The 27,434-nt window shown below is 41.5% G+C and overlaps 1 protein-coding gene and 1 long non-coding RNA gene across 3 annotated transcripts in view; one reads left to right on the plus strand and one right to left on the minus strand.

The window, feature by feature from the left end:
• Positions 1-27,434, minus strand: part of LOC140701123 (uncharacterized) — a 221,333-nt gene that overhangs the window by 129,737 nt on the left and 64,162 nt on the right. The gene's annotated exons all lie outside the window — the stretch shown is intronic.
• Positions 24,002-27,434, plus strand: part of HTR2A (5-hydroxytryptamine receptor 2A) — a 50,909-nt gene continuing 47,476 nt past the window's right edge. The window contains exons 1-2 of the mRNA XM_072976257.1: positions 24,002-24,399; positions 24,837-25,576. Coding sequence (XP_072832358.1) covers positions 25,165-25,576 — 412 coding nt within the window. The 5' untranslated portion in view covers positions 24,002-24,399; positions 24,837-25,164. The remainder of the gene's footprint in view (positions 24,400-24,836; positions 25,577-27,434) is intronic.

Below are 27,434 nucleotides of genomic sequence, written 5' to 3' on the forward strand. Positions count from 1 at the left end.
AGTTATAAGATGAGTAAGTTCTGTAGATCTAGTGCAGAGGATTGATTATAGCCAACAATACTGTATTACATACATCAAAGTTGCTAAGAGCCTGAATCTTAACTGTTCCTACTCCAAAAAAGAAATGATAATTATGTGATGTAACAGAAGTGTTAGTTAACATTACGGTGATCATACTGAAATATGTAAACGTATCAAATCAACAGAATGTACATCTTGAACTCACACAGTATTATATCTCAAGTATATCTCAATAAAAAGGTACTCCATATATGGGCTTGAAATCCAGAGAACTCTGCAGGAGACCACAAGGAGCACACCTGGTAGGACAAGCGCAGCTGAAGCACAGAGAAGATGCTATTCCTAGGAAAGCTGATGTGGAAAAGCTGACTTCCAAGGCTGAATTCTTGCTATTAGTAGAGCAAATGAAGAAAAAGGGGGAGCGCAGAACTGGCTGCCCTCAAGGAATAAAACAGGTTGTATACAGTTAGCTTAGCGCCTTGAAGGTCAAATCCTTGGCAAATGAGGCCCCTGGAACCTGCCTGGGGTCAGGTAGGATGCCAAGCTCCATAGTCTACTTCCATTGTGACAGGCTGGTAGCAAACTGCAAAACTATGGGTAAGTAGTACCAAGGCCCATCTCCTTTCAGACACAACTCATGCCAGGCAGATTCCAGATCCACCCTGGGGCTGTCCAGGACACTGGAAGGTGGCAATGCTCACCTATTTGTTTCAGCTGTGATGAGAAGGAACACATTGGAGCAGACAGGCAGGCTCAAGACAGCTTTCTTCTTGTGGAAAAAAAAAAACAAACCACAAAAGGCAGCCCAGATGGGGATTCTGCCCACTCGCTAGTGTGACTGAGTTTGACTTAATATTCACCAATCTCCAGTCCTTCAAGCTCCCCAAGGCATTGGCTTACCCACAGGGCCCCACACCTGCCTGGAATGTGGCAGGAGATCTGTACCCAAAGGCGAGAGTTCAAACCTTCCCTGCATCTTAACATTATAGGATGAAGAGCTCCTTAGATTGGCCATGCTCAGCCCTGAAGGAGCTCGGGGAGGTGGGTGGCAGGGCATAAGAGATGGAGCTGAATTATGAATTTTAGTCTAAAGGAATATCATGGAAAACCAATGAATATTACAGAGGTCCCTCTTTAAACAAACGTATCTCTCTTCTTCCGGATTCTGCAGCAAGGAACACACTGGGGAGCAAGAGAGATTTTTTCCTTTAGGGCTCAGAGAGGTGGGGAAGCTAAGAGGAACAGCTGCACGCCTTTGAATAACAGGGGGGAGTTTATTATACAGATGGAAGGACACATGCCCAGGTGAGCAAAAACCAAAAGAACAGACTTGTTTAATGGAGAATTTGGGTTAATTTTTGCTATATGGTGTATGATGTAGTTCTCCAATTCCTCCACCTCAAAAAATACCTTCAGAAAAGCTACCCAAATACAGAGTCTGGGGGTTGTTCGTGGGAGAGGAGGGTGATGGAAGGAAGCAGTGAAGGCAGAGCACACGGAGCGGCCACATCCAGGCTGTGTGAGTCCTCCTGGGGACCAGTGAGAAAATACCAGGCAGGTCACCAGCAGAGGGAAAGCTCACACCGTGTGCACTGTTAAGGTCAGCACATGCCCAGAGCTGGCGGGGTGGGGGGTGTCCGGGAAGTCTGCTTGCACTGAAAATCAAGGGGACTCAGGAGAAAACACAACTTGAGAGAAGTCAGAAGCCATTCTGCTTTTCCACCTTCTGCTACATAACAAACTGCCCCAAACTCAGTGGCTTAAAACGACTGTTTGTATCCATGTCATAATTTTGTGGGCAACTCTTCTGCACATGATGGTACCACTTTGGATCACTCAGTAGTAACAGGCTGGTCGTGGGTCCACATGAAAGGTCCAAAATGCCTGTGCTCATGCCTGGCACCTTCAGGTGAGGATGGCTGGGAGGCTGGGCTCCTCATCTTCTCCCTGTCGTCTCAGAGTCTCTCCATGGTCCCTCCAGCAGGGAAGCTGACTGTGTACATGTGGCCCCAGGCCCCAAAAGTGAGCATTACAAGGGACAATAAGCAGGAACTTAGTGGCGAGGCCCAGAACTGGCTCTATTGGTTAAGCCATCACAAGTCAGCCCAGATTCAAGGAAAGCAGACCCACCTCTCAGTGGGGCCATCTTTAATCTGCCATGAAGCAAACAAGTTTAGCCCAAGGACAACTGGGTGTTTTCTGAGGAGAAGGATACTCTGAATACACACAGTGCATCTACTCAGGCCGCCCCACCACCCAGTCACACACACTGACTCTTAGGGAGGGGAGCTGCAGTGCAGCGTGGGCAGAAAAGAACGTCCTGTAGTCTGTAGAGAATTGAGGAGACCGACAGCTTTACTTCACGATCAAGCATAACCCAAGTTGAGGTAGAGTGTCCTCTCAATGTCAGATGTGGAAGAAGGCGGGAGTCTCCCGGACCCTGAGCCTCCCTCTGCACCATAGCTTAAAGCAGGCAGGGGACCCCGGTCACCTCACATGGCCACCACATTCCCTCACACAGGTAAGGCGCCCGCTGACCCCAGGGCCTCAGAGAGATGGGGCTGATTTTGTAGGTGGAGAAGGTGTCAGAGAATGTACTTCGGTTTCTACTCTTATGATCCGCTTTTTCTCTTGGGGAAACGTGGGGCCATGGCTTAGAACCCAGTTACCTCGATCTTCTCCAGCTGAGAACACAAGCAGAGTGGGCCCTCACGTGGGCTTACACACACTGCATGAACAGAAGTAAGCAATTCCAAGTGAATCATGACTTTCTTCCACATTTTGACATTATTGCTAGACTGTTCAAATACCACAGTAAAATGTTGTTAGGGATATAGAGTTTCTTGTACTAGTCGGGAGATTTTCATTTCCATGAGAATGTACCATGGAGAGTTCCTAAGATGAATGTGGTTACAGTCACTAGGCAGACATGGCCTGCTTTCCCAGTCCCACAGATTCAATTACTTTACATACATCTCAGCACCATGACCAAAATCGGGGCACATGGCAGCCAGCATGACTGTTTATTTAATTTATCTGAAGGAAGAAACTAAAGAAAAAAAAATGTAACCAATGCATTTCTCCTCCAGTGTCCTTTCTTAGTATATCCACCCCTATTCTATGCAGAAATAGAAATCCTATATGACAACCAAAACATTTTCCTTGATTACCATCCTCATTATCGGATAACCTTGGCACTTTGAAAAATCTGTAATTTGTTAACTGTGTGATATAATATGAAGTATTGTTAGGACCTTTGCAGATGCAATTGACAGAAACTCAAATCCAACTACCGTAAGCAAAAAGAGGAAATTAACGTCTCAGAAAACTGGACATTTTAAGGGAGGATCCCCTCAAGCACAGACAGGTCTGGAGGCTTGAATGATGCTGTTCACACTCTTGCTACACCTCTGGGCTCTGCTTGTCTCTGCTTCTCTCTGTATATTTACCTCATTCTTTCCTACCTGAGGCTTACAGATTATTCCCCAAAAGCAAGAGGCATTCTGTCTCCTATAAACTATACTTAAAACCTCACAAGATTCTATTTCAGTCCTCTTGGATCCTATGGCCACTCCCAGAGCAGGCACAGTAGTGAGAGATGAGGTCCCACCATCAGCCTGGCTGAGTCCTGTGTTCACCCTTGAGGTCAGTAGGCAGCAGAACAGGTCCATCAGAATCCTGGGCTTAAAAGAGAGCAGTTCCCCCACTGAAAGATGGGTCCTGGGCAGACAAAACACATGTCCACCTCACATGATCAATCCTGTGCTTGGTTAAACTGGAAAGCATGTGTTAGAAGAGATGGTGAAAAAAAAACATTAAAAAAAAAAAGCTAACAGTTTACAATGCAATTAAAATATAAATATTTTATTCTTTTCTATGCCATTCTACTTTTACTTTTTGTATTTTATACTATTTTAATCCCCATCTTATTCTACTTTACATAGAATATGTTTAATGTAGCTACAATTATCTCTTCTCTTAGCACGTCCAGCACCGTTCTATGGAATCACTCCTATCATACAAACATACTGCAACATTTTCCAACAGAAACAGGCTCCCCTGAACTTCTCATTCACCCCCAGCTATTGCACAATTTCTCTCTCTCTCTCTGTTCCTCTTTATAGTCCCAAGCTTTGTACCATGACCTACACAGCCCTACATAACCGGATCCTTGCCTATTTCTCCAACCTCATGTCCCACCAGTCTTCCCTTCTCCTCTCATTCTGTTCTCAATCTATGCTCATCAGACTTTCATCCCACTCACACCCTTGACACCTCTCTTGTCAACAAGGTCGTAAAACAATACCTACTTTCTAATTCTCAATTCCCAATCTCCCCTTTGTTCATTCCTCAGCAACATTTGGTGCTCTCCAGTCATCTTGGAAGACTTTCTTCTCTTGGACTTCACAATACTTTTCTCTCCTGAGTCTCCTCCCATCTCACTTTCCTTTGCCAGCTAGCCTTTCTCTTACTTCTCTCTGGAGCACCTCAGAACTCTGTCATCTTCTCATCTTCATCTCTATTCCCTCCTTAGGCACTTCTTTTTCCAATTCTATGGCTTCCAAGACCATGTAAATGCTGAGGACTCTCAAATTTATACTGCAGTCCTAATCGCAATTCCAGGCTCCTCTATTCAACTGCTTACTTAACATCTCCAATTGAGTGTCTGAGAGGCACTGCAATTTAACAAATTTAACATTTGCCCTCTGCCCCCAAAATATGTTTCTCCCATAATCTTTCACATACCAGTTAGTGGCAATTCCACCCTAGCTACTTGGGTCAGAAACGTTAGCATTGCCCTTAACTCTTATCTTTCTCTCACAGTTCACATTCAAGCCATCAGCAAGTCCCACTCAGTCTACCTTCATACTCTATCCTGAAGCCAATGATGCCTTACCACCTTCACCAATACCAGCTGGTTCAAGCCTTGATTATTCCAACAACCTCCATCTGCAATTTCCTCAACTACTCTTGCTTCCTACAGTCCATTTTCTACCCGACAGTCAAAGCATTCTTGTGTTCTTAAGCTCCAAGCTTCTCACCATAACCTGCATAGCCCTACATAGTCTGATAGTGGCCTATTTCTCCAACTTCATGTCCCACCCCCCTTCCCCTCACTCCCTCCACTCTAGCTACACTGGACTTTTTCTTGTTCCCCAAATATCCCAAGTCAATCCTACACCAAAGGTTTTCACACTGGCTTTTCCCTCTGCCTGGTAAGCCCTTGCCCCTATTCTCATCAGAGCTGGAGTCTCCTTGTCATTCAGCCCTTAGTTCTAATATAACCTTCTCAGAGCAATCTTTCCTAAGAAAACTATCTAAATAAAATACTCCCCACCCCTCACCCTCTGTCCTCTAACACTGTGCCATGGCTCTTTGGGGCACTCATCACCACCTGGCCCAACATTACATAAGTGTATACACTGTGCTCTATCTTCCCAAAGAGAATGGAAGCTCTCTAAGGGAGGAGCAGAATTCCAATCTGTTCACGTTAAGTAAAACCAGCCTCTAGAGCACTGCCTGGAAAGTGGGAGGCCCTTAATAAATAGTGAATGAGGAAAATGCCAGAGACTGTTTCAGAGAAACGGAGAGAAAACGAGAAAATACCTGTCAGGGTAACTGGAACTGGAAAGAGGTTACAGAAAACATCCCCTTCTTCAATTAGAGAGTTTTTATCAGAGACAGAACATTTCTAACCTAATTATGTTCGCAGGAATCTAACTGATTTTTAAATACTGTTAAAAAGGCACAGCAAACACTGCAGAGAATGTCAAACTTCTGACAGGAAAATGACAGTTGAAATTTGTCAGGAATACATAATGAACATCTTCTGCCTGAGTAGGCTATGATTAATAGATTATATTTTAGAACTAATATGTTTAAGTAATGCATATGGAATTAGATAGTTTCAAAGATTTACAAAGATTGTTATGTGGTATTTCTGCCTCATTTATTATTAAGGATTATTACTATCCATGATTTATTTATAGTTAAAATTTTTTCTCTTATAATCTAAAAGAAATATTCAGTCGATCACCTCATGTCTCTTCATATTTAATATGTGCACTTATACACAGTTTTCAGATTGCCCAAGTATTGCTAAACTAAATAACTGGCATCTTTTCTCAAAAATGGAACACATAAGGAATAAGGGAATAATTCTCAAAAACCTTAAGAGTCTACATGGCAACCATCTCCCAGATGTCAGCCTGTTCAAATTCGCTTGTCAAAGGCTCTGGTTCAACCATCCCAACTGAGTAGGTAATAAGCACTGGGGCTAATGACCTCTCTATAGACAAACAGGACAGAAGCGGACAACTGACCCCAAAATGGGCCATTAAGGTAGTCTTTGCCTATAATTGAGATAGTCTTCAAAAATTCCAACAAGAGAACTTTTGCTTCCAGAAATAAAGAACAGACACATTTCTCCCTATTCCTTCCACGAAGCGTTAAGTAAAAACCCTAGATATTTTATATAAAGTGAACATAAGACTCTGAAAGGTAAAAAGTAGGTGGCAGACTGACTAGGGAGGGTCCTTGAGACCCAGCAGTGGAACATCACAGTTCCCTGGGTGTTCTTTTGGCCTCACATATTCCCAAACTGGGTGCTGGCGAAGACAGCAACCTGGAAACACCAACAGGAATGAACAAGAAACCCCTCAACCAGAGCTTACCTCTAGCCAATGGATCAGAAGAGCAACCGCCTGGGAAGGCAGAAAATTTTTAGATAATAATCACTCTACTTCAAACACTACAAAATAAACTGCGGTCTGATCCAGCAAAGGCTGAGTGAAGAGACTGTACTTCCACCCCTGCCAGGCTGTCCTGAGGCACTCACAGCCCGCAGTCAAGGCGGTACAAGAGAAGACTGGGTAGGTCTCCAGGACACTTATCCTAACCCAACCTTAGTGTCAGCAGAAACCACACAGGAGCCTGGACTTCTCCCTACACCTGCAGAGACAAAGTGCCCTTTCTCTCTTCTGATGAGGCAGTATCACAGGAGGCATCCTGGTGGTGATGGAAATATTCTCTCTCTTTACTGTGTCAATGTCAACACGCTCATCATCATATTGTACCATTGTGCCGCAAGACATTGCCATTGGAGGAAGCTGAGTAAAAGGTATATAGGATCTCTCTGTATTATTTCTTACAAGCATGTGAACCTACAATTATCTCAAAATTTAAAAGGTTAATTTAAAAAAAAAACCAGCAAGTCTTTGTTGGGAGGTTGGGCTGAGGGATGATTTCAAATGGAGGTTGGGAGATGCTGGACCAGGAAAAGCAGAGGAAGCTGTTTGCAGTGAGTGATGAGAGAATGAAGTAAATGATGTGGCGGGTAAAAATTAGCAACTAAGGGAAAGGAGCCATCTGAAGAGAGGGTTGCCTGGATTCCTCCTGACGGCTAAGTTCTTGGTCCACACCACTGGAAGGCACAGTAGCACTCTTGCCTTTGAGATCTGTAAGACACATGTCCCTGTGTCCTTGCAGTTCAAGTTCCTTGGGCGTAAGCTAGTACAGATGGGTTCTATTTCTTGCTGCCAAACAATTTCTAAAGAAGACAGCCCTCAGGAACCAAAACAAATATTTTTTCAATGTGCAGGATACACCACAGGTACATATCTGATTGTTTTGGTTCCACCAGGGCACTAATTTTTTAAGGCCAATATAATGTGATATAGTAAGTTTACAGAAATATTCATATTACCAGTATTGGTTACAGTTGTAAATAAATATGCACCTGCCCAGACTGATTAACCTATATATAACCCATGATATAACTATACAATAGCATTGAGATGTTCCATTTCAGTCGGAAAATCTCGTTTTCCCAGTAGTTAAAACAAGCTGTTTTGATTCTACCTCACTTTTCTCCTTAAATTAGTTCATCTTCAAAAGTTAGAAAAATAGGAGAATATTTAAGAGAAACAAGACTGTTTGGAGGACAACTATCTTTCAAGCTGGAAAACATGAATGGTGGTAATCAATTTATATTACTGGGCTGTGTGGACCATGAGTGAAACCGAATTTTTATACTCTTATGCTAATGTTCATTCTAACACCCTCCATGTGCCCACAAATAAATGCCAAAGGGTGATGATTCTGATCTCTTCTTAGAAAGAAGAGGAATGAGTCAATGTAAAAAACAATCCTCTCAGAAGCATTTTTCTTCAGTCTTTTTTTTTATAGCAGTTATCTTTCCCTCTCATAAAATTCGGATCTACAAAAATTAGCCATAAGTGTTTCAGAACACATTTATTTTATGTAGTAAGGAGCACTCACCCATCTAAACAGCTCTGGGACTCACAGTGCATTACACATCGAGCTAGGTCTATAAAATTCAGACACGGTCCTTAAGAGCCTCACAGACAAGGAGGGGACCGCATCTGGAGCGGGTTTGTGAACTGCATCTCAGGATTGTACATGAGTAAGTATTTGGGATGTGTAAGAGCAATCAGCAGAAATCAGTCCATTCAAAGTAAAACTAGTGAGGCTGCACTTAGGATTTTCTGTGTAAACTTAATCACATTGTGAAATTGAACATGGAGGCCCCAGAGGACCTGTCTCATAGTTTGTTGTATGAGAACTTAAGGAAAGCCAGAACATTTAGGGATGTGTCAAAAACTAGTTCTATGAAGGATGAAAAACTCACATCCAAAAGCAACACAATATTCTAGAAATTAAAGAGCCTGTACTATGACACTAGAAAGTACTTTTAAATAGGGAAATACAAACCAAAATGCACTATGCTCACACAAGCTGTGAACGTAAGGATGGAACTGTGTTACATCTCTGACAGTAGAGATGTCTGACCTCAGAAAATGTACCTTCAGGCAGCTTGGAATATTTTTAACTCAGCAAATTACAAGACCATTATCCCTGACATTTTCTGTGAGTGGGACCCCGCTTCCAACTTGCCTGTGCTCATGTGGAAATAGGATTCCAATGGAAGAGACATTTTAATAAGATGAGCAATGCTGCCTGAGAGCATCATACGAGGCACCTTCCTTCCTTACGTCAAGAAAGGGCTTTATTATGAAAGCAGATTAACAGCCATCATAATTATAATCCTATTGTTCTGTTGATTGAGTGTCCATCACAGGCCAGGTACTATACTTGGTCCTCTCCAGATGTCATCACCCTTAATTCTCACAATAATCCTGGGAGGTAGAAGAGGAAATTGAGGCTCAAAATGACTAAACGAGCCTAAGGTCACAGGCCAGAGCATCACACTGCCACCAATAAAAGTCAAACGCCTCGAGTATGCCTAGAAAAATGGAGGAGAAAGATAGTAGATGCCTCTGGGAAGTAAGCCTGAGAGGTAGTGGTGAACAAACACAACTTATATTCTTATTTTCTGTATCCACTGCTAATATTTTTTTAAACAAGGAGAATGGGTTACTTTTATAATAATAAAAAAAACTATTGAATTCCTTGATCGGAAAAGACATCTGCTCTATGAAAACATGAAATTCCTTGAGTACTGAACACACAGCAGGCACTGAGGAAATACTAGCTAGAACCAAACTGGGTTAAAATATTTCACTTTTCTTTCCAAAATATGAAAGCTAAAAGCATAAAATAATTAGCTAAAGTAAGTATAAATAATATGTTCATATATTTATAAAGTATCATTAGATTATATGTGAATGTACATATACCCTATAAAACACAGAAAAAGTATCTGCAGAATATTTAACATTGTTCTATTATGAAAAATGTCAATGATTCTCAACTTCTGCTTCTGCACAAGTATTTCTGTGGAGTTTTTTGGTTTTGTTTTGTTTTAATGAAGAAAATTTGGCCCCAGTCCAGATGACCTAAATCTAAATTCCAGATGACCTGAATCTAAATTCAGGCATATTCAGCTTGAAAAAAAAAATCTCCATAGATATTTGATGAATGGACCAATGACTGAGAATCTCTATTAAAATTGTCTTAAAAAAAACCCTCAGCAATTCCATCCTAAACAATATGCTCAACAGAAGATACCTTGATTTACCAAAAGACATGGACTAGACTAATAATAGCACAACTCATAATAGCCACAAACTAGAAACTAGCCAAAAGCCTAACAGCAGAATGAGTAAGTTATGGTCTATTCACACAACTAATTTCATAAAGCAATTAACAGCTACATGCAACAATAAGGATGAATCTCACAAACAAAATGTTGAACAAAAGTAGCCAGATATAGGGGGGAGGGTATAGCACAAGGTCCTTGGTTCAATCCCCAGTACTGCCTCCAAAATAAATACATATATGCATACATACATACATGTAATTACACCCCCAAAAATTTAAAAATAGTCACCTAGAAAATGTAAAGAAAAAAAATTTTTAAGAAGCCAGATTTAAAAAAAGTACATACTATATAATTCTATTAATATAAAGTTTAGGAGCTGATAAAAGTTACTGTTGCTGTTAGTAGACAAGATATGGTTACCCTTGGAGAGGGTAGACTGTGACTGAAAGGAAAATAAAATGGATTTATTGTAAGCTGGAATTTTTCTGTCTCTCAACCTCAGTGCTAGTTACATGGGTATGTTCAGTTTAGGGAAAATTAATCAAGGTGCACATTTACAGTATGTGCACTTTGCTGTAATATACAGCAATATAATAAAGTCAAAATAAAACTAAAATGTCCGTAACAAAACAAACAGTCATTAGGCAGTTTAAAATTTAAAAGCCAAGACATAGTGATACGACATAATAGAAAGAGAAAGAGTAATGGAGACAGGGGTTAAGATCCCGACACCAGCACTGGCCTATGAGCACATCTGTTGACTTCTGAAGGGCATCTGTGTCACGGATTCTTACTTCCCCTCTTCTGCAGAGTTGTTGCCAGGATTACCTAACATGCATGGAAGGGATAATATTTGGCACATGTTTCCATAAGCATTCATTTCTCTTCCTTCCTCCCTTGGCTTTAGAATGCGATATGAATATAAGTTTCATACAAAAGCATCTGCTATTGTTTTTAAATGCAGCAAGAGTGCATAACCAGTGTTATAACTCAACATCAATGTGGACAAGCATACTACAAAGGGATGTTTATGTCTGCTTAGAATTAGACAATTCCAGAGGATTTTTTTTTAATATTTTCAATTTTACCTGCTTTTCTGGGGCAGGAAAGCAAATGGTAGGTGGTGACTAAGCTACCAGATGGACAGATATCTTCTCCAGCAACCATATCCATGGGTGTATAATGTGATGTCTGAAAGAATATTGGCTGTGACATACTGTTTTTAACAACCAGGAGCTGTGATCCTGACTCGGTGGGATAGCACTAAAATAAGCACCATTGAAGGAAGAAGTGATGACCAAACGCCAGAAGCCAAATTCAAATTCAGCAAAGGAAAAAAAAATGACATATCTGAGTATTGAAGGATTTTGAAACGCATGGCAGTCAGTTCTAGCATGTTTCCATTTAAAAGGCAGATCATTATCAGAGGCGGTGAGAGCTGGCGTATTGTTAGTCATGGTGCATTGACTGGACCTCTCCTGCATATGGAGCCTCGGTCCTCACCACCCAGCTCTCACCCAGGCTACAGAACAGATGGGATTTGGAGAAGATCGAGAGGAGAAAAGGTTGAAAACTAAGACAAATGTACAAAACTTAAAATTAACCAGCATTATCCAAACAAAGCAGAGAGAAGTAGTAGACAATATAACAATCTTCAACTGTCTTTGAATCAAAAAATTAAGGATTTTGGGGAAATAACACAAGTACATTGTCAACAACATGAAAGCCAGTGGTCAACCCTGCAGCATGTTTTTAGTGCCCTTCCTCTTGGTTCCATTACTACTTTCCCAGGCAAAACTGATGCCTTCCTCATTGGCTTTATTTTGTTTTCAGAAAGGCACTACAGTCAGTACATAATCTCTGTAATTTCTGATCACAGTAATGAAAAATATGCCTGGAAATGAAAGCAAAAAAGTCGAATGAAAGAGAAAGCGGTGGTTGGGTGAATAAAGTTGTTTTATATTCTACAACCTTCCACTATGTTCTTTGGCCAATGGAGTCAATGGCAAATGGCTCTAAAATTCAGGCATCATGACTGCCCCCAAAATAGATACTAACGAATTTGGGGGTTAGACAGTCATGAAAGATTGATATATACATGACAGACTTCTGAATATCACAAAGAATGACCAATAGTGAAAATAGTAAAATATCATAACTTTGCTCTTTACCTTTAAATCTTTAAAAATTTAATTTTCTGGCATCTTAAAGAAAGTGAATTGACAGCGTTAAGACACTTAAAAAGGGGAAACAATCTCATGGAACTTGTACCTCTACACAGCCACACTCAACCCCAGATGGTAAGACAACATGTACAATGCCCTCTTACTCACAATGGAAGCAATATAATTGTCCACTGATGTATGAATAGCTAAAGAAAATGTGATATATACATTAAATGGAATATTATTCAGCCTTTAAAAGGAAGGAAATCCTACCATTTGCAACAATATGGATGCACCTGGAACACATTATGCTAAATGAAATAAGCCAGATACAGAAGGACAAATACTAGATGATGCCACTTATATGAGGAATCGAAAATCATCAAACAGAAAAGCAGAAAAGTAGAATGGTATTTGCCAGGAGCTGGGGAGGAGGGGAGAACGGAGAGGTATCAGTCAAAGAGTACAAAGTTTCAGTCACACAACATGAATAAGTCCTAGAGAGCTACTGTATTGCACAGGGCCTGGAGTGTTCTGCATCATCTACTTAACACAAGATCTACCCTCTTAGCAAATTTTAGTTACTATTACCCCCAAAAAATAATAAAGAGGGCAGGAGGAATCTTTTGAAGAGGACAGACATGCTTATGACATAGATTATGGTGACGTTTTCTCAGTTGTGTCCTTACCTGCAAACTCATCAAGCTATATATGTTAAATATGTACAGCCTTTATATGTCAATCATACCTGAATAAAACAGTTACAAGATATATGTACAGTGTTCTCAAGGAAAGAAAATGACAAGAATTTTAGATTAAATGTTGTTCAAGTATAAAGACAGAGAAATGTTTTTGAATTTGAATGGGAATAGTTCCATGACTCATTTTTGAAGAGACCACTAGAGGACAATCTTCAAGCAACCCAAAGCTAACTAGACAGCTATGGCAAAGGAGATGCTGGTACGCACTCATCCCAGCAAACTAGGACTAAGCCTACAGCAGATGTGAGGATTAGGAGTACATGATGGATTTAATGTCATAAGCCCCGGGAAGGTTTAGAAATAATATAATCAACAAAATTGGAAGGAAATATCGGATAGAAGGTAAGAAGTAATCTGAGCACGCTGATTTTCTCTTCCTTCATAGATATTATTTAAAGTTGGTAAGTCAAGTGGTAAAGGTACATATATACCTAAAAGTCACAAAAGCTGTAAAGACCCTGATCACAGGCACAGCTCTGCACAAGGCCCGTGTGTTAAAATTTTCACACTGTACTAGTAGGTGAAGTGTTTTCTCCAAACACATGAGACCCTTTGACCCTTCTTTATGGAAAATAATCTAGAGAAAAGCATTTGATCTTTGTAGAGAAATAACCTGGAACCAAGTTACTAAAATGCAGTTACAATGAACATTGATGGAAATGGTAAAAGCAGAGACTCAAACTGGGGGATGAAGATACTCCAAGTGGAAGTCAGGGTTTTTGAGTAGTTACTAAGTTCGTGGTTTCCAAAAATTGCTACTTTTTTTTTAGGTCTTGAAAGTTTATATATAAATGAAAAGAAATTTTTCATAAATACCAATATTTCATAAATATTTATATCCATAGATGTCTTCATTAGAAAAAATAATCTTGTTTTACACTGAGTCAAGTTATATGAGAGTAACCAACTGGTGGTTCACAGATGTGAAGATGTTAGAGCTGCCAATGAAAAGAACCCTCTGATAGACTTGGGAAAATATTACTAAGTTGTTGGTGGAAATATAATTAGCATATTATTTTGGATAGCTATTCAGTGATATCTTTGAAATTTAGTACTTTTGATCCTAATACATTATTTAACCTGTTTATTAAGAAGAGACTGGTCAAATGAATCTTGGTGTATCCACCAGTAGAATTATATTTACTATATATTTTTATTTATATATATATAATTAAAATGTTCATCTATAAATTTAATATATTTTATAGTTATATATCATCTATACATCACATGTATGCATATACTTACATAAACACACTTGGATATGCAAAGAAAATACCTGGGAGAATATAAAACATGGGGACCATGACTGGAAGGGAAGATCCTTTTCTACATAGTTTGATTTTTTTTGACAATGTGTATCTATTCTGTAGTTAAAAATAAGATAAAAACCAAAGAAGATGTGGTATATTTATACAATGGAATACTATTCAGCTATAAAAACATAATGCCATTTGCAGTAACATGGATGCTCCTGGAGAATGTCATTCTAAGTGAAGTAAGCCAGAAAGAGAAAGAAAAATACCATATGAGACCACTCATACGTGGAATCTAAAAAAAGAACATAAATACAAAACAGAAACAGACTCATAAACATAGAATACAAACTTGTGGTTGCCAAGGGGGAGGGTGGTGGGAAGGGATAGACTGGGATTTCAAAATGTAGAATAGATAAACAAGATTATACTGTATACCACAGGGAAATATATACAAGATCTTATGGTAGCTCACAGAGAAAACAATGTGACAATGAATATATGTATATTCATGTATGACTGAAAAATTGTGCTCTACACTGGAATTTGGCACAGCATTGTAAAATGACTATTTCTCAATAAAAAATGTTTAAAATTAAAAAAAATAAAATAAAAACCAATTTTAAGACATAGTATCAATTTTTAAATTTATTTTTATTTGCATTTTTTAGATTCACAGAATCAAGCAATATTAGAATGGGAAGGGACCTAAAAGGGCATCAAAGTTAGCTCATCCTATGAATACGTCTCCTCTAAAAATCCCTGAAATGTAGTTGTCCAACCTTCCCATTGAGCACTCTGTTCTGAGAATTCACAACCTCTTGGGGCCAAAGTCTTTTTGGTTCCAGCAGGAAGATCCCCAGAACCATGGTACTTAACAGAGAAGAATGATTTCAGGGGCAAAGGCCACCACATGGGTATGAATGAAGGACAAATAAGCTGTAGGGACCACTGCGGGACACCCAGGAGAAGGGCATTCCCATGACAGAAGGCAAATTTTTCTTGAAAAAGGGCAGGAAGAGGCTTCAACACAGACAGCCTGGCAGCAAGGAGCAATGACAGTGTCGGACTCATCAGCTTCAGTTCTCGCTCCACGTGAAGTCTGAAGCAGGACTGGCCTGTTTGTTCTAAGACTCTAGAGTCCTCTGTAAATTCAAAGGGACTTCAAAGGGGAGATACTGGACCTTCTGGTTTAAGGACATATAGGAGCAATTAATTTTCACAAATAAAATATGTGATCATACTTTTTACTCCAAAATTGTGGCCCGGGTCTGATTGAGTATATCCATCCTGGACAGCATGGTTGAGCATAATTTGAGATAGAAAAAAGGACAGGAAGAGTAATTTTATTGCAATGTATAATGTGGCCTTAGGAGAAACTATATTGAAGTAACATTCTTACTTATTTCAGTAGTTTGTGGGGCCCCATCTGAGAAATTTATAAAAGGCCCTGAGGAGCTTAACTGCCTGAATCATCAATATTAGGTGAACAGAAGGAACAATAACTTGGATTTATAAAGAGGCTTCATGAAGGTGAAAACTTGCCTCTTCTACTGTACTGTTACACTCCTGAGGAAGTCAATACTTCATAATCATACTGACTGATCAATGGCTATTGAACCCACTGGAACAGAGAAGCCCGGTATATGGTCTACCCATTTTATCCCATCAAAATTCAAGATTCCCATTCTCCCACATGGCCACTCATCACAAAGGAGCGAAAGCTCCAGTATGGTCAAGACCAAGCTCACAATTAGGCCATGAGGGTGAAAGATACAGCCTTCATCCAGAGGAACGAAGAAGTGAAAAAAATCTATTCTCAGCAGTGAGCTCTCATTATTTGCTTTTTAGATCAGTGCACTTCCTCCCACAGGCTGCTTTTCCCATAGTACTAGCCTGGTAAAATTGGTCAAAGGATTTTCATTCCTTGGAAAGTACCTCGACCATCATTCTCCCCATCCCCCACGGCCCCCACAGTGTTACGTGGGAACTGGAGTAGAACACAGAGGAAAGATACAACAAGCCGTTAGGCATGGCTCTGACCCAACAAACAGAACCCTCACAGCCCACGTGGTCCAATCTGATTTGCCAACTTCCCTAGTTAGGAATAAGAGGTAAATTTGCCTGGAATATTCCTTCAGCACATACCATGGACATCAAACAGGGTGTCTGTGCCCACAGCTGGTACTAGAACAGAATTTGGAATTCCACCCAAATATCTATGGGATTCAACCAACAGGCATCCACAAAAGTTTGTGATGGTAATCCTTTGGGACTAGCAAAAACACTTTGCCTTAAATAGTTCTATGCTCTTCTTTTATAAAAGAGGTTATCGTCTTGCTCTATAATGAGAATCTAAGTGGTAATATAGGCATCTTTCGCATTTCCCTAGATCATGCCTGGTAGTAAATTAGACTATTTCAGGAAACAAACTTGCACTTTTAGGACACTGACTGACTGGAGTGCTGTTTACCTCCAGACTAAGAATGTGCCCAGGGGCCTCCTTGTGACCTGAAATAAACGCAATACCTCTTGAAGCATCTAAGTATGACTCAGGCACCAGAGCCAATCCGACTTAATAAAAACACTTATCGCAAAAAAATAGATAAGCCAAGTAGTACTTTCCACTAATAAACTGGATAACCATCATTCTACTGGTCTTGGCAGAAATCCTTATTTGGGAAAGGGATCCATTCCATATGGTCCCAACGAGGCCATCAATCATTTTGCCCCAACCTCCCCCAGGGACGCACCCCATCTCACAGGGATGGGCAGGTGGCAGGTCCCAGACTAGCCAGTTCAAGTACTGCATTCCCCTAACCACCAGGATTGGTTCAGAGATGGGCACGTGACCCACATAGGTCCAACCACGGTCTTCCCTGAATATAGTAAAGGAATATCACAGAGTTAAGTACTGTCTCGCAAGCTGCAATTATGTAAAACCAGAACGGTCAACAACTATCCTTCCCAGCTACACAAAGGAAGCCATCTGTAGTAGAAGAGAATCAGGTCAAAAGAGAAGACAACATCGCAGAGACAGAAATATAGTCTGCATTTTTTTTAGCCACTAGATCCAGCCATGCCTGAAGCACCAGTTCCATTCCTAGACTTATCAATTACATAAGAATATCCTCTGATGTTTCTTTTTCGTGGCTTTCTGCCAACTGCCAATAATCATCCTGAATAATACAACTGTTGCACCTACAGAGAACAAACTATTTTTTTACAATCTCACCTTGAAATCAGGGTATCCTAGTCATGGTTAGAATATAAGCTCATCCCTGGCTCTCTTCCTATGAACTTTAATTATTTTAAATATTTTCATTTTATTTTATAGTTATAAACAGAACATATATATGCTTCAGAAAATTCATAAAGTTCAAAATAAACATATATAAGAAAAAAATCACTGTAACTCCCTGGTCCAGATGATTGCTGTGAAGGCTTTAATACATTTCCTTTCAGTTTAGGGTCATGCACATGTGTTTTTTAAAGTTGAGATCATACTCTATAGAGTTTTTATCCTGTTCTTATTTAACTTGAACTTGTGAGCAACTTCTCACATAATGAAACACTCTTCAAGTATATGACTTTTAAAGCTTCACAGTATTTCATTTGCCTTCTCTCCTTCTTGAAATATTTTCTTCCCTTGGCCTCCAGGACCCCACCTTCTCTGCTTTTTCTCCATCCTCACCACAGCTAAACTCCAGTCTCCTTTGCTGGTTCTTCCTCGTCCCCTTCACCTCTAAATGTTGAGGTATCTCTGTATTGAGATCTCAAACCTCTCCTTTCTCTCCTCAGATACTTGGGAAATCTCATCCTGTGTCATGGCTTTCAATACCATTTAATCACTGACAATTTCACAACTTACATCCATCCAACTTCAACTATTCCTCAGAACCTACCCCTCTCCTGCCAAGCCTGGTCCAGGCTCGGGGCGTCCCCACATGCTACTCCTCTGAGAATCTTCTCCAATCTTCTCATCCTTATGATCTCAGTTTTGATGCTTTCTCCACAGGAGACCCTCCCTGACCCCATTATATAAAGCTGTCCCCATCCTCAGTTTTTTCTGTCACACCACCAGTTCCTTCATAGAACTTACATAGTATGTAAAAATATTTACTTTCTCCCCAAACTAAAATACAGACCTCATAAAGGATTCTGATCATCATCTGACATCAACACATCTACCAGCCGCCTGCATCTTAGCCCATCTATTCTGTCTTCTCCCTTGTTATGATGGAGGAACCCTTCTATGGTGTCCTTGAGCCATACCCTTTCACCAAATCATGGACATCATTCCAGGAATTATCTCCTGCCTCTATTGCACCGTCAAATTCCCTCTTTGTACTGGACCATTCCCATCAGCACAAAGAGATGTCTTAATTTATCCTATCCTGAAAAATAAAAGTCTTTGCCTCTTGATTGTTCAATTACTACTCCATTACTCTGTTGTGTTTTCCAAAATTAAAAAATCCTCAAAGTAGTTCTTTATATTCGTTATCACTTCTCTTCCCATGTTGTCTTGAACCTACTTAGTTGGACTTTTACTCTAATTCCATTGGAACAGTTCCAACCAGGGCCACCAAAAGCTTCCATTTTGACATATTTGATGGTCATTTCTTAATTCTCATTATACTCAGACTATCGGGAGCATCTGACCCAGTTAAGCACGCTCTGTCCTTGACAGTCTTTGATCACCTGACTCTCAGGGTACCGCTGTTTTTTTTGCATCCTTCCTCACTCACTGGTTGCCCCTCTTTGACCTGCTTGACTGGTCCCTCTACACCTCCTTGACTGGGGTAACCCAGGGCTCAGTCCTCAGACCTCTTCCCTTTCATATCTCTATTCACTCTCTGGATGATCTCCCCCAGTTTCAGACTAAATACCACTGATATGCCATTGAGAGCCAAGCTTATATCTCTTCTTTAAACCCTACACTCACGCTGGCTACCACCAACTGTTTCTTAAGTGAATGAATTAAGGCAAGGAATGCTGTGCATCTTCACAGTTTTACCCAGCTCCAAAAACAGTATTTGACACAGTGCTTAGTAATTATCCATTAAATTTATGAATATTGTTAAACTGAACACCACCGTGGGAAAACTGAAAAGACAGATGACAGTCATTAGCTAATTTCAAGTAGTTGTTTCTTTTCACACATGCCAATGGCATTAACAAGAAGGCAGTTCAAGACATTGTTTTCCAAGCATGCAATGGTCAGGTGGTCTGGCTTGTTCCAAACCTCAGAACTGGAATATCCAAAAGAAATGATGAATAACATATCATTCGGAAAATCTGTGAATTTTTTTCCTCATTCTTAGACCATTAGTAAGATTTGAGTAATAGAAATCTCAGGGACATATTGTTAAGAACGAACATGGAATAAAACAAATTCTGTGCTGCCAATTCAGAACAAAATCAGATGCAATTGAGCAGAGGTTAAAGTAGCCACTATCTTAAAAAATAAAGCTTAAAAGGACAAAGAGAAGGATATATTCTATGTTCCTTTGAATAAAAATAAGTAGGTGATTAACACCCTAAACATCCAGGCCATTTAAGTTTCCCAGACTGCAATCAATGAAAAAAAAGAAAAAAAAAACAGTTTTCTCACAGCAGTATGGATGAATCTCACAGACATACTGTTAAGCAAAAGACGCCAGATGCAAAATGAGCATATACTGCATGCTCCCATTTAAGTGAAGGTCCAGAAAGGAGCATGAGGGAACTTCAGAAGTGATGAGAATGGTAGATATCTTGACTTGGGTAATAGTTGCATTGGCTATATATATTTACCAAAATGCGTTGAACCATATATTTAACATCTTAACATTTTAATGAATGTAAAATATAACTCAATTTAAACAAAAGTTTCCCACAATGAGTGTTCTGGGAGCAGAGAGGAAGTGGGAAAAATAAATAACAACAAAATGTCTTCACTGCACGATCTCTCAGAGCCTTTAACACACTTGCATGCACTGTCAGTACCTAAGTGGAGGCTACAGGATGCTGTATGTTCCAGATTCAATGACTCAAGGGATTTTTTTTTTTATGTTTATTAACACCTACAAGGCACTGTTTCAGAACTCAATAACTTTAGCCTGGAAAAATTCAAACAAGGGCTGTGAATACCACTGCAGCCATTGAAAACAATCAAATCAACCTTTAATTTTAAGTAATCACTTTTGTTGAATCCCCCAGAATAAACTAGTTGCAAAAAGTACCCCTATAGAAAGTCCACAAAGTAATAAATTTCATTTTTGAAGTTGTTGACCTCAAATTCCTTCTAGCAAGAATTAGACAGTAAAGCCAGTTGTCTATAGAAGAATTCTGAGTTTATGACAAGAAAGCAATCATCGGTATGGATGACACATCTGCCTGTTCTCCGTCAGACACGCGACTCATGCAGAGGCTGCGCACTGAACTCATCAAGCGTCGAAACACAGGTTTAAAAATAGAAGCTTATGTTGGGTTCCCCAGGAACCTGACTCTGAGAGGACACTTGTGAGTAGAAGATCCACTGAGGAGAGCTTCAGATCAACACCTGTAGGGGAGCAGAGAAGCGGGGCTAGGCAGAGGGAGGAAATTAACTGTGATGCAGGCACAGCAAAAGTGGGGCGCTCTGGAACCCGGGTGGCCCTTCAGGGTTTGTCCAGCTTTCAGGCAAAGGGGCAAGACTTTTATACCCTCACAACGGACCAATCACTGTGTGCTGGCTGCGCTAGGGAAGGGCCACCGCTATGGGCAAAGTGGCATCTTTGGCTGATCTTAATTTTCACAGGGAGGATCACTGAGAGCCATCAGCTAGCAACACTTCCAGCAGCACAGAGAGTGCATGCCTCGGTCCTCAAGGGGGAGATGAGCCACACAGCAGTGTCCACTACAGCAGCCAACGCACATCCCTTTCACCAGGTTCAAGAGGGGTGTCTCATCTGCAAGAAACCATTCCCACCAGATCTAATTCTCAAACTATTAACAGACAAGCTCTGTCTAAGTATCAGGAGCCCAGGACCTAGATTTTTCCCATATTGCTTTGTCCATAACAAGCATTCATAAAACTACAATAAAAACTGTAAATAATCTTAGATAATTACTAAAAAAATTACTTCACAATATAAAAGATATACCAAGAAACACACTGACTGGAAACTTAGCTGTCCATTGGCCTGAGAGCATGAGATTTCTTTAAGAACTGTAACACAGCAGTCAGTAAAACAAAATTTAACATCAAAAAGCTTTAGAGTAATTTTCCAACACTAGAGTGTTTTTTAATCATGTTTTCCTTTGCCATTTTTAATAAAACTGAATGAGTATCCCACTGGACAAAACAATGAAAAAGGAGTTAGAGGTTCTAGGTTTCTCCCTGACTCTGCTTTTTAATGTACTCTTAACAATCAACACATTTATTCCTTTGAAATGTATCTACCAAGGACATCCCTTTAGGAGACACCATGCCTGGTATTAAAGATATAGATATGAATAAGAATTTCACCATCTAATAAAGATGGCAGACATGTAAACAGGTGATTATAAATCGTTCATTCATTCAACAAATGTATCTAAGCACCAACTATGTGCCCTACAGTGAACAACAAAAACGTAGTCTTTGCGCTTACGGGGCTTACTTGCAATGGGAGAAGTGTTAAAATAGAAGACTGTAGAAGGTGCTGTAGTCTTTGCCTACATGGGGGAAGGCGTCACATGGGAAGTTTGGTAACAGTAAGCTTAACAGCAATTATAACAATAGCAACTAAACTTTACCGAGGGTGTAAAATGTGCCAGGTACGCATGTAAACGTATTTAACTCTCAAATCAATCCTCTGAGGTAGGTATTAGTATTATTCTCCTTTTTCAGAAGAGGAAATCAAAGCACAGAGAGATGAAGTAGCTTAGTCAAGATCACACAGACGGTAAGTGGTGGGTCCGGGATTCACAGAGGACATAACGTTGGAACTGAGCCTTGAAAACTAGGTAGGAATTTGCCAGATGGACACAAAAAGGGGGGGTGGGGGAAGGGGCGGTGAGAGCAATCCAGACACAGGGAACTACAAGTGATGCTTAAAAAATCTTCAGACACCAGCAAGTTCATCTGCCTGTAGGCTGCCTGTGGGAGAGTAAGGAGAGTGCAGACCTGAAAAGTGGGAGCCGTGGGGGAGGGGCAAAGGCGGGACTCACGTGCCCCACGGAGCCTGAAGGAAAGTAGGCACAGACTGCCATGTTTTAATAATATCAATAAGAATACTAATAAGAATAAAACGGGTAAGCTGTACACTGGAAATTGACACAACACTGTAAACTATAACTATAACTCAATAATAAAAAAAAGAAAAGATGAGATTATAAAAAAAAAAAGGCTAACGTTCTTAGAGCATCCTCCAAGCCAGACACGGGCTAAATATTTATACCCATTATCATATTTTAGCTTCACTACAATGAAAGGAAGCAACTAGATTGTTCAAGGTTCTACTGCTTACAAGTTACCGAGCTCATACAGAGTGGTTCAAAACTAGGCAACTCTGACCCAAAAGCCTGTGCTCTCAGCTGCCTGCTCTAGGATACCATCCCCCTGCCCCTCCTCCCTCTCCTCCTCCCCACCTCCTCCTGCCCCTCCTCCTCCATTCAGGGAAGCAGAGGGGCGGGAGGATGGCAGGAAGGACAGTGAGGGGTGAACTCATACTCCAGCCCAAGAGATACACGGTGCGCCTTAACCAAAGAAATGAGAGCTGCGGGCTGGAGAAGAGATACGAGAAATATATATACAGAGCTGGCAGGAGACTTAATAAGATCAGGGCAGTGAGCACAAGGGAAGAGGCGTGAATAAGAGTCAGCTGTCTGAAGAGATGGTGATTCCAGTAACCAAGAAAATGGGTAGATATGAGCACCCAGAGGTAGGCAGGGGAACAAGAGGAAAAACGACGCTGAGGTCAAGTTCTCCTAAGATAGAGATGGAAGGGCTCGCTGGGCAGCTGGATATTTAGGTCGGGGGCTGAGGAAAACCATCTGCCATGAAGGTACAGATTTGGCCAAAAACAAGTGTTGAAGGCAGAAAAGTAGGTGAACTTGTCTAGGGAGAATGTAAAGAGTAAGAAGAGGGCCAGAAACCTAGAAAACCTCAACTACTGAGGAAAGAATCCATTTTCCCAATCTATAAAAATAAAGACACACACGCACACACACCCCCCTGACAGATCTGCTGTCTTTAGAACTCTGAGAAGGGGCTTTCTGACAAGTAAAGCCGGCTGTCTTTAGTGTTATCACTGGTAAAAGCAACTTACTCGCTTCCACATGTGAGGTTTTGAATTACTTCTAGGTGGTATAGTCCTGCTGAAGAAAAAAGCTAGCTGAACGATGTATTTAATAATAAATAAAAAAAGTGCTAATAGTTTATCAGAGTTACCGCCAGAAATCTGCCTGGCCACGCTGAGCCCAGGTCACCGAGATCAGTAACTACACTTGAAGCCCCAGCACGGTGGGTTCTGCGTGGAAGCACCGCGTGCTTCCGGCGCTCCCAGGATTTACCATTTCTGGCTTGATTTCCCTCTTCTCGTCACCCTTCACCCTGAAAAATATCACAGTGGGGCTTACCTGCCTTAGGAATCTGTACACAAGGCGATTTCTCCCGTTTCTCTCTTTTTTAACACAAAGGAAAACTTCCCAATGTTAATATGTAGCAAAAAGAGGGAGAAAAAAAAAAAAAGCCTGTTTGGTCCGCCCTCCCTGGCTGTTGCTACCTTGCAGTTTATGACACACAGACAGAGGGAGGTCTGATGAAGGCAAGGAGGCAGCCGGAGAGCAAGTCCATTCCCGTGGAAACCACGAGTCCCTCGGTGCAGGCAGCTCTTCCTACTTTGCCGTGAGATTTCTTTTGTGCGACTTGGCGAGGGGCTGGTGAATGATCTCTCTATGTGTGCCCGGCTGAGGCCAGCCACCCCGGGAGGGAGTGACCCGGCTGAGCAGGGGCAGAGGAAGCCGGCGCGGACCTTGCAGTGCTGGAACTGGCTCGACTCTCCCAGGCAGTTTTTGAAGTCAGCAAAACAGAAATCAAATTACTATCATATTGTGCTGGAGGACGCTCAGGGAGAAGGGACCCTCCGCTGGCTTAATTACCAGGACAGACGCAGCAAGTCACAGAACAGCCAAGTGTGTCTAGCGTGTGGACCCTGAAGACCCGTGTAAGTTCTCATGCTGCTGTATTTTACTGCTGTGTAATTCTCTTTCTGCCTTGAAAGGCTGCTTGGCCAAAATGTCACCATTTCAGTGAGCATTTCTAGTATGCAAAGTTGTCTGCTAATCTTTGCTTACGACTTTTTCTGTCTTTGATTAACTAAGCAACGTAACACAGGCTGGAAATTCCTGACAGCAGCCGTGGCAATTCAGCCTAAGACCGACTGAGAACTGTAACCCAAAGTACATCCAGCTACTATGGGATTAACCCTGGATGTATCTGTAACTGACTTTCTTAGGGCAGAATGCCTACAGCCCCCCTGCTCTGGACTGCATGCTATTTTAATCCTGCTGTGGCTAATCTAGTATGATCAGCATAACCAACTGAGTGAGACAGCGCTGAGTGAGATTCCTGGTAGTTACAAAACTTTTCTTCTTTGGCCAGGATCCCATTTTTCTTCCCGAATGCTCAAAACTCAGAAACCTCTATGTTAAAAGTTCATTCTGCTTTTTTGACCCTGCTTTGGAGAAAAATAAATAAATAAAACCGGGAGGAGGATTCTACTAAAACTGTGAAGGAAGGAAATGTCAGGGAGCAACCGCAATTATTTGACTTCTATTGTAATAATGGGAGAAAAAAGCCAACCAAAGGAGCTCAGCACATCTGCCAGCCTCGGTGTGACAGCTCACAGGGACAAACAGCTGAGTCGTGAGCAGACCCTGTAACTCATGAGTTTTTCTGCACCTCATCGGCTACAAGTTCCAGCTTAGAAATGGATATTCTCTGTGAAGAAAACACTTCTCTGAGCTCAGCGACGAACTCCTTAATGCAATTACACGATGACACAAGGCTATATAATAAGGACTTGAACTCTGGAGAAGCTAACACTTCAGATGCATTTAATTGGACAGTGGACTCGGAAAATCGAACCAACCTCTCCTGTGAGGGTTGTCTCTCACCACCCTGCTTCTCCTTACTTCATCTCCAGGAAAAAAACTGGTCTGCTTTGTTGACAGCTGTAGTGATTATTCTGACCATTGCTGGAAACATACTTGTCATCATGGCAGTGTCCCTAGAGAAAAAGCTGCAGAACGCCACCAACTACTTCCTGATGTCACTTGCCATAGCTGATATGCTGCTGGGTTTCCTTGTCATGCCTGTGTCCATGTTAACCATCCTCTATGGTGAGTGGCATTAGCTTCCCAGCTGTACCCACGCTGGGAACAAGAGCATGTGCATGTCATTAGCAGATGAGCTGGGGCTCACAGGACAAATCAAATGCCAGGCTTTCTTTATAGACAAAGGTCTACCATGTTACGCTACTTAAATTTTACTCTTCAACTGGGGTTTCACATATTTAAAGTCAGATAACCTATTATCTGATCTCTGGAGAGTCTTGTGCTCTGAAACATGTACATTTTATGTGGGGAGATAAAGTGCTGTGTTTAAAAACATGTACATTCTATGTGGAAATGATTGTAAAGGTTCCAATCCAGTCATAAAGCAGTAATGTATCTGTCATTCTGAATCCACTTGGATTTCGCTCCTTTATATTCCCAACCAAATATTCCAGGCTTCAAGAGAGGACAGTCTTATCTTTAACACACTGTTTTCAGCACTTCTAATGGAGTGGTAAAACCATCCCAATTACCTTGGAACATTTGCCGGGAGGACATCAGCGGTGCAGTGGGTTTAATGTTAAAATATGCAGAGTCTCCATTAGAATAAATGAATTCCTCCAGTTTTAATTGTTCCCTGCCCAGAGAAGCTAATTTGGAAGTTTGCCCTTGAATTATACCCTCAAGTCTTTAAAAATGCATATGCATAAACTCCTCCCGTCTGGTTTGAAGGAGGGTGGGAAACACATGGGAAGAGATTAATCTTGCTTTCTTCTCAACAGAGTTTGAAAGAGTCAAACCTCTCAGCGAGTCAGCAAACACTGGGACGGCTTTAGCGGGAAGCTGAATGTGATACTCTTTCCAAATTATGAGTAAAGCAGCCAGATTTCCCCCTTTAAAAGGGGGGGAGAAAGTATTGAGACTGCTGACAGGGGCACACCAGTAGGCGCCCAGAGATAAAAACAAGTTATGAGCGCTGTCTTTCAGAGAGGATTTTCTGGCCAAGTCTTAACGGCTAAAAGAAAATATCCACCCAGCCCCGAGGAGTGTGGAGGGGGTAGGGGGTGAGCAAGGGAGCGCGGGATCCGGTTTGCACAGGGTCGGTAATACTCAACGCAAGGCCAGCCCCCGCTGGACCACTCAAAATGTCACACCGGGATGATTTGATTAAATTTGCCCGTCATCTCCCAGACATCCTGGAAAGGCTCCCCGCTTCCTAAATAAAACCCCGCCCTGTTGAAGGCAAACTTCAGGAGTGGGAAATGACTCCCAGAGGGCCCGTCCGGAAACCAAAGCCCCGGTGGCAGGGCGGGGGTACCCCGAGCGGCGGGTTGGGCGCAGGCACCGCCAGCCGGGTTAGGAAACCGACGCCTGCCCGGCGCCTCCGGCTCAGGGTGCAACGGCGCCCCCTGTCGGCCGCCGCTCCGCGCACAGCAGGTTCGTGCCCAGAGATGCGCCTCTCCCTGGACGGGTCCTCCCCCGGGCGGCAAGGAAATGCCCCCCTCCTCATTCCCTTCACGGAAACCCAGACTACAGCCTGCGGCTGCCTCCTTTCAGAGAAAATCCCTCCCAGGGCAACATCAGTTCCGACCAGGCACAGCGTGGCTTCCCCCTCAGTCGCTGCTAAGAAAAGGCTCTCCTTTTTAGCTCAAGCTCTTTGCATACAGTCAGAATGAAAAGCACTAAGTCAGGCTTGTATCCTGCACCCTTTACTTTTGCAAATATCCGTGGTGGCATTTTGGAAGAGAGTATCTTTGTGAATAGAGAGTTTGTTCAGCTTTGTGGGTCTGAAATGTGGTGAAGTAAATGTGGTCTTAGTAATTTTCCTTCTCATGCACACAGATCTAACACCACTGCTTAGACTGTCATCAAAATGAATTAAGGTTAATATAACCGTTTGCTCGCCCTCTAGAAACAAACAAAA

The sequence above is a fragment of the Vicugna pacos genome, chromosome 14 (genome assembly GCF_048564905.1).
Source record: "Vicugna pacos chromosome 14, VicPac4, whole genome shotgun sequence".
Lineage (NCBI taxonomy): Eukaryota > Metazoa > Chordata > Mammalia > Artiodactyla > Camelidae > Vicugna > Vicugna pacos.